The 8872-nt window shown below is 41.1% G+C and overlaps 1 protein-coding gene across 1 annotated transcript in view; it reads right to left on the bottom strand.

Annotated features, from left to right (window-relative positions):
• Positions 1-3913: 3913 nt before the first annotated feature.
• Positions 3914-8872, bottom strand: part of LOC109481016 (Krueppel-like factor 10) — a 7761-nt gene continuing 2802 nt past the window's right edge. Inside the window, 5 exon segments of the mRNA XM_019783495.1 lie at positions 3914-5413; positions 5971-6621; positions 6624-6648; positions 6765-6890; positions 7233-7391. Coding sequence (XP_019639054.1) covers positions 5112-5413; positions 5971-6621; positions 6624-6648; positions 6765-6890; positions 7233-7391 — 1263 coding nt within the window. The 3' untranslated portion in view covers positions 3914-5111.

Here is an 8872-nt window from a genome sequence, read left to right on the forward strand (position 1 = left end):
GTATCTAGTTAGATAGGGTTTTTGTGAGTTACACTTACTTTAACTTATGTAGATTGTGCCTTCAAATTGAAAACCTATGTCAACTTCAGTTTCAGGGTTCTCCATAAGTTATGGTGCCATCATATGTTTGCCGTGATGCATTTTTCATGGTGGTATTTTGTTTTGCTTGGCATGTGAAGATTTGATAACAGTAATTGAAGAGATGATAATATCCTTGTACGTAGTTAGACAAAGCAATACACAGACTTTCATTACTTTGGGCTCAGTGAAATCAGGACATTGTTACTGTATGCTGGTGATAATGATGATCATGTGTCGATCTGTCTAATAAGGCGGGACAGGTGAAAACAGTCCAACAGCTAGCTTGCATGTTTGTGTTGCCCACAGAAGCTCTATGACCTAGTATGTATGAAGTCCCACATAAATTCATGTATGTTGTCTATGTCGATGTTCCCATGCCATTTGACATTTAAGCTACATGTAGCTGTGGAAACGTAAGAGTTTATTTTTGTGCATTCTGCTGTTACGTCTGAGTTATAAGGAAAGCATTCCCTTCATTTCAAGCTTCCGTTGGCTTCTTTTCAGTGAGGCAAATTTTGGTCAATGTTAAACTGTCCTGTTTCAGCAATGTTTGACACACTGACACTTGTTGTGGGAACTTGCAGCCGTCACCTGATATCTGTGTTACACTTACAGTCCAACGTCTACATACGGGGCATGCATGTTAACTCCTCTAACCAAGGCCGTCATTGTGGCTCATCACAAATGGCTACGAAGTGGTGCATTGAAAGACTTGACAGATTTGTGCCAAATTTATACAGCCAGGTAGTCCACATATAGATAGGAAATTGAAGGTAAATCAAGCAACCTTCCAAAGACTATGTGTGTAGAAGAAATGTTGTAAACCTTGACACAACATAATCTTATGATAAGGCCACACCAATTTAATTTGTTGGTTCTCGGATTTTTTCAGAAAAAATATGAAGCGACAGGGCGAAAAAAAAATAAAAATAAAAACAGGTCTAGGCATCCTATTATAGGCTTAAATGCTACAAAATGAGCCATGAAGTCAACACAAAAGGCTGGGTTAAAATTTAAACATTGAATTTTGAACTTTTAATCAAACCACTGCAATGATAGATGGGAAAACTGTAACAACTAGGAAGAAAAGGACTTTCCTCAACTGTTGGGGGGCAAAACATGAGCATTTTTCAGTTGATTCAGGACCAGAATCAAATTTTTTTTTTTTGCAAATCAGAAAAAAACGAAGAGGCGAATCCGAGAACCAACAAATTAAATTGGTGTGGCCTAATCTTATAACAGTGTAAATTAAGAGGCGAGCAGCTAGCTTGTTCATCAATGTTTGTAACACTGGACCTGAATCAGGAGAATTATGCAAGCTGCAGTTTGTCTACATAAAGGTTCCTTTTTGCTGCACTTTCAGTTCAGATACTCATTATTTTATGTTGTAGTCACTGTAGACGAGTACAACAGTGGAAGGCATGTATCCAAAGAAAACATAGTGAGGTTACAGGTTTTTGTAGATGGAAAATTATGTGGAAACTGCTGAAAGATTATGTTAAGTAATAATTGATTAACAACCTTTTTTGATATTTTGTGAAGATAATGCTGCTTGTGCTGTCAGCCACATCAGAGATTTTGCCGAAATTGATCCTAACATTTTTATATATTAATGTACATTTTGTATGAAAGCAATAGGTTTCATCGTAAACTTACTATATACATGTACTAGATGATTCACATGAGTCCCAAGACTGCATGTTTTTATTAATATATTTCAATAAGGGATTGTTTGTTGCAGTAGTGCTAAATTTTGACATACATTTGTATGTTTGTTTATATGAATCATAACAGGATTTGATCTGTGAGATTGATGATGAAAAACTCTTAAAATTATTTAATGTGACACTTAGAAGTACCAATTATGTTCAGCTCAGGCCATGCTGATTCAGCCATTTCTTTAGCATATATAATGCTGATATTGTCTGTGTGGAGTTTTTTTTTTTATTTAGAGGGAAAATTTGTTTTAATCTGTGACATTATGCAGAAATTGGCAAAAATTGGGCAATACATCCTTAAGTCTTTTTCATCATTAATTGAAATGGAGTGGTTCTAGTTCTTGCTTTATATCCCCGTTTTTCCTAGGACACTGAGGGACAATACCATTTTACTACACAGTACATTTTCTGACAGAATATCCTATTGAGTATCACATTTCAACAGGGTAATTTAAAATTATGTTTCACCCCACTTACCTGCAGACCATAAGCTGAGCATAGTTGGTACTCTCAGCTAACCGTGTGAAAAGTGCATGTGTTGAACATGATTTTACTGTACACAATATTTGACTTTGTCTTATGCAACTGTACCAGTTGTCAGAAATTAAAAGAAAATACATCACATGAAAAATTGTCATTTGTTACTTCTATTATTATCTTGTATGTGTTGTAACCTGGGATCTGACCTAATTTAGACCAACAAGTGTTAATGCTAACTCCTGTGGTATGAACCAATGTTGCATGATCGACTTGAGTATGTGTACATGTAGAAGACATTTTTGGAAGAAGTTGAATTGACCCCAGAAGGGCAGTTCAGAAGATATATCAATTGCTTGTAATGTTGACAAGGAGAAGTGTTTGGAAACACCAGTATAAAGTCTTGTAACCTTCCAATAGGGTCCCAGAGCATGCAACTGCATGGGGAACAAAGAGAGGCTTTCAATGGAAATATGATCTTTGCCGCAGACTTTTAGATAAATTCAAAACAGGGTCACAAATATTGCTGATCAGAAATTTATCCCTATTTGGCCAATTTCTACTCTTTCCAACCGCCTCCCTTAGCCAGGTAGAGGCTAAGTCTGTCAGGAAAAACATATTTTGTACTGTTCTTCCCAGGCACCTGTCCTTACATAAGCTCCTGTATTAAAGAGCAGGCAAATGAGGTCATACACTATTCTGGCAACATGCCAGGTTGTTGACCTGGCGAGTATAATGGTTGTATAACACTGCTGGTGCAGCTGAGGACATTCATTGAGTACATGGAGCATGGGACAAATATATCATCTCCCTGCCAAAGCTTTACATGAGAACCATGTAAGTTCTTGCAGTCCTGCATACTTTATAGTGCCAGTTTTGAGTCTGCCTTCAGCTGAGCACACCACCCATACAGTTGACTGGGATGCCTGTGAGTCTAATGGCAATGCTGAAGAAATTTCAAACCTTGAAACGTTTTCAAAGCATTTTCCATTGCAGCTGCCATGCAGGTACCAGTCAGAAGGTAACAGTCTTGCCCTTCAACCTCTGGTCTTCCCCTTCACCCTCTTCTGCTTGAGTACTAGTAAGGAAGTGGCCTTGGAAAGCCAAGAAGCAGGTACCTGGAGGCCCTGGCTTCCACTTCCAGGGTAGCTTGAACCTTACTCATACAGATAAGTTATCTAAGGGACGGGTCATTAATTGACCCATTAGCAGAAGTCCTACTGCCTTCCACACAGACTGATAATATATAAGCTTCCACTAAGGGGGAAACCTTAGACCTGATGGCCACAAACATCACTGGTAACTGGCATGAAAGGGGAGGCACCTCCATCATGCAGATAGCCTGGGTACCATCCTACTTGTATACCGGGGCTCCCACACTCGCTTCCCTACTTCTTAGGGAAGCGAGTGTGGGAGCCCCCGCATACAAGTAGGATGGTACCCAGGCTATCATGCAGACACTGTATCTACTCTTGGTTCCTTTTGATTTAGTCATTTCTACTTTTCTGTCAGATTCATATAGACCTGCCCTGCATTCGTTCTCTTCCCATTACATAATTCTTTCTTAGGTGTAAATTCATTCAGACATTCATCACCATTTTCACATCACTCACATCAAGACAGCACAGCCAAATATATACAAGATTGCACATCTTTTAATAGATGGTGCCTTTTACTCCCTGCTTGGAGTATTGCTTTGTACATGATACAAATAAATACAACATCTGTGAACTTAACTCGAACAAAAACTTAACTTTTCACATATCTCCAAAATGACTTCAAACTGTTTCTTTCTGCCAGTATGGCACATCACATGACATGAGCACATACGAACCAATATAACCACTATTTCCTGCAACGATTACTCCCAGAAAGGGCTGTGATTCAAAATTGTTGTATAAAAAATTGGGCGCGTTAATCACGGACCAGATTACTGGAACAATCAGGATCCGTCTAAATTTTAGCTCAACAACTTTGTTTTCATAGCAACATTTCATTTCACAACACATTAACTTCTAAGGCGCAAAGGGCTTTACAACCCTTTCTGCACATTTAGGAATGTGTAATCATAGCTATGAAAGCTTCACACTAACTCATAACTATCATACATGGCTGTGTGTGCCTAAAGGACACTTCCTTTTTCTTTCTTTTTTTATAGAAAAATATCATGAATTCTTGTTTAAGTGACTGTAAATATAGTACATCAACGTAACAATGCTCAGTGCATTTTTTTTCAGTTTGTTGGAAACCAGACCTTTTGGCACACACATCAGATATCTGAAATGTGACTATGTTTTAAGTATGTTGTCTGCACAACTTAAACTAATACATCTGAAACACTACATCCAACTCAGGCGCTTTACTACAGAACTGATAATATCTGCTTCCAACATTTCATTACTCCAATGTTTTATACTACATTTGGTGACTAAAACCACCAAAGAAGCCACCTAATATCAGCATGTAAGGGAATGATACATTAACATAGTGTATTTACAACTGGACATTTGTTGTCTGAGATTTTGTATCAAACATTGCCAAAATTGTCAAGAGGTATCAAAAGCTACTCAAAACTTTTTCGTCCAAACAATTTTTGGTGAGAAAAATATCGTAGCAACTAGTTTAACAATTCCTTGGAGGTATTCAAAGCAACCACAGCGTTAGCATGCTACCATTGTTTCAAAAAGTAAAAATGTTTCAAAAACTTTTGTGCCGTTGCCAATTACATTTGGAAAATATCTTCAGCGTTTTCTCTCAACAAATACTTCTTTAAACTTATGCAATGTCCATGGATGTAAACATCCACAATAGTCCTTTAGAAGTTTGTACAGGGGATCACAGACCCTGAGGCATAGACTGAGAGGGGGAAACAATCACTCCAAGAGGCATCAGTCCCTGATTTGCTGTTGCCATGGAGTTGAGCTTGTTAACTTCTATCTGCCAGTTGGGGACTTTCTTGGTGCTCATGTGGCGCCGAGCGTGCTTGGTCAGGTGGTCGCTCCTCATGAAGCGACGGTTGCACATCGGACACTCAAACTTCTTCTCCCCTGTGTGTGTTCTGCGGTGGCGTGACAGCTCGTCGGAACGGGCAAACCTCTTGTCACAGCCATCCCAAGTGCACTTGAAAGGTTTTTCACCTGAAGAACACAAAAGTCACAATAACTTTAGTCATCCAGTTGTTGTCAAAGTTTACTTGATAGCTCCCTTTAAGTGCTTAATCCCAAGACACTAAACACTGTGTCAACAATCCTATGGTAAACAGGTAACAACAATGCATCACTACTGAGCCAGGGGTACCATTCTTCTTATCACTGAACACTGATTAACTAAGCCAGAATGACAAGGGTTAACGACCGCTGTGGGACTGGGTCATCCTTTACACAACAGTGTCCCATGAGAAACAATCAAACATTCTCTTATCTTCCAAAACAATCACATCAAGCCTTCAACAAATATACAAACCTGTGTGTGTTCGGAGGTGTGCCTTGAGATGTGAGCTTTTGAAGTACGTCTTGCCGCAGCTGTCGTACGGGCACACGTGGTTTCTTCTCCTGGAGAAGTCCGGGAGGTTGTTGGACATGGTCTGTCCGTCCTGAATAGAGGTGGGTGCTGGCGCAAGTGGTGATAGCCTTGTCCCGCTGACAGTTGAAATGGGGACGGGCGACGGCGGCTTCTGTTGGTTTGAGTTCATGACAACCACTACTGCATTGGACGGGAACATCCCTGCCATTGCTGGTGGTGTGGGGGTGTGGGGAGGTGTAAGATGTTGACTGACACTCTGAGGGGCTGAGCTGACTGTTGCTGTAGTTGTGACCAAGGGGGCGATGTTCGGTTGCCTGCCTGAACTTGGGACGGGGAGCTTTTGGAGATGATGTGCCGGAGCTGGGTGTAATCATGGGCGTCGGTGTGGGCCCAGCAACCATCAGGCCATTGGGTCCCGAGACAAAGTTCTGTGGGTTGAAGACGATGGTGGGCAGAGGGGTCTGCACGTGTGCCGTCAGGGGCATGCCCGCGATGGTCTGCACCTGTCCCTGTGGCGTGACCACCTGGTAGGACCGGCTGGCCATCAGGGGGTACCCAGGGGACTGCATCTGCGGTGCTGCACTGACGCTGGGGATGGATGGAGCAGGCTGGGGGTGGGCCGCGAAAGTCATGGTGGGCGCCGCCGATGCACTTGTCACCATGGTATGGGCGGTGCTGACTGTTGACACGGCGACCATGCTGCACGTGGAGCTGACGGGCGTGGTGGTGAACATGACGGGGGACGACCTATGGGTGGCCTGAGGCGGGCCACCAGACGTCTGGGTGCTCGTGGACTTCATCTGATCTGGGCTGTCCTCAGGCAGGGGGTATGTGGTGGAGTCGTCACACCCTGAAGCAGCAGAAAACAAAACCTTCTTAAAAATGGTACACTCTCAAAAACGGGCAAAAGAAACTCAGTGATGATTTACCTAGTCTAGACTAAAATCTATAAAGAGTGTTACTTACCAAAGGTGTGTTGTCCCCAGTGATCAGTGTCGGAGACTGGGTCTGAGTTGGGCTGATCCGACCGCCGCTGTTCACAGCCTCTGGCACACTCACAACAGATCCTTCACTTGAACTTGCTGACAGGTTCTATCATAAAAACAAGATGAAGAGAAAAGCTTTAAACTTGACCATCAAACGAATGCAATTCTGGATATTATGTCTATTATGTCTACAATGAACACAATATCCTTGAAAAATTACAAACTACATGATAAAATCATATCAATATCAACTTGTGCACAACTTTTACCTTGCCTACAAATGTAGCTTTAGCCAGACACCATGCATACCAAAATTGTAAGATAAGAAAGAAAAAACTGCCAGCAATGACTTTTGCAAAGCAACTTAGCAAAGTAGACTAGTGTCCTACATACTTGTATTATAAAACATGCCTCGCCCCAAGGCAATAGAAAATGTGACCTGACTTACCCTCCTACGCTGAGGAGACCACTTGCTCATGGACAGAAGTGTCTGTACTGCATCGAAATCTCCTTTTTCCAGCGTACAGGGTGCACTGTCCAGACTACAGTCTGAGGTGCAATCAACATCCATTTCCAACTTCATGGTAGAGGTGCTTACCTCTTCTTCCTGCAGCAGAAAAGAATAAAAAGAATCATAAGTATAACATGTATACTCAAAGTACATTGTACTCGAACAGAAACAAACCTTATGTAACAGTCATAGATTCATACACAAAAATCTATTATTCCAAGTTCAAAGATATCACCACAAAGAAGTGACTTTGCCTAAGGACTTGAAGGAAATGGCTTTTCAAACGAATCAAAGGTAACTTAATTTCTCACCAACAGTTCACTTCTCATACTTTGTACAAGAAGTGGAAAGGGAAAAAGAAAAGACTCTTTGAAAAGTAATCAGTATTTTAAATGAAAAAGGAAAGTGGGTGTGGCTTGGCCAAGCAGTCTTGATTAAGAACCTTAAAAATGGAAAACAAAGAAAGAGAAGTCACCTTGCATATAGCACCATAACTGTGGTTATGAAGTTAGTAAAAAGAAAAAGAGGACTACAAAAAAAGCAAAAAGGAACAAAAAAGCATCAAAAGGGAAATCCCTCACAACCTTCCATCATCCACTGGAGTGCAGTGGTTACTGCGCGATTTCATCATCCAGCATTTGTATACACAGACAGGGCTATTTGAGCTCCCTTGTTCACGTGCTTGGCACATGATCACCCAATACCAGTAGTGGCCACAATGAGGACGTCTGGCCCCCTTCCTTCTGAAAAATGGACTGTTCCAGAAAACACCTACACCTACAGTATGCCTTTTTTTACTTGATTTAGCCGCACACAACCACAAACACAACCACAAACATCAAGAAAGACTTTGGACACATATTGCTCAACTCATTAAATTATAACGAAGTAGAAAATCTTATAGTGATTGCTATTGTTTCACTGATCTGGTCACTTTGAAATATAGGGGCAATATCGTGGATAATCATCATAATGATATTTGGAAAGATCTATTGCAAATGCTGTTTTCACGTGAAGCACAATATTTGCTAACAACAGTTAAACCTACCAAAAGAATCTTCATTTAAGTCCCCCAATACCAAAGAAATCTAAAACTATTTTCACCAAAATGTGCAATGGTTGTTTGAATACAATGAATAAACCAAGCTTCAACTGTCTTACGCAATATACCCTGCCCCTCCCTGTCTAGCCCAGCAGTTGGCACAACCCAGCCAGTGATCATGTGAAGGCTGCATGATCAGTGCATGGCATGTGCATGAACAGCGCCACTCCCACAACCAGCCCACATGACACATGCATTGTCAACACAGGCACATGTCTGCACTTTGCCCTTATGCAACTCCACATAACTGCCTAACTTTTAATACTCTGTAGTTTGTACCAAGATGATAAAAGGTTCTGTTGCAGATAAATCTCATTTAAAAAGAAATATCACTTCTTTCAACCCCCTAGAACTGCCCCCTTGCTTGAAACATGGGATTTGGCTCCAAAGACAGTCAAGATGATGCAATGCCACATCCATTTATATTCTCAGACAAATAGAAATGGCTCAACAGAAATTTCAAAGATGCCAACCC

Source organism: Branchiostoma belcheri, unplaced genomic scaffold (genome assembly GCF_001625305.1).
Source record: "Branchiostoma belcheri isolate BF01 breed outbred unplaced genomic scaffold, Haploidv18h27 scaffold53, whole genome shotgun sequence".
Lineage (NCBI taxonomy): Eukaryota > Metazoa > Chordata > Leptocardii > Amphioxiformes > Branchiostomatidae > Branchiostoma > Branchiostoma belcheri.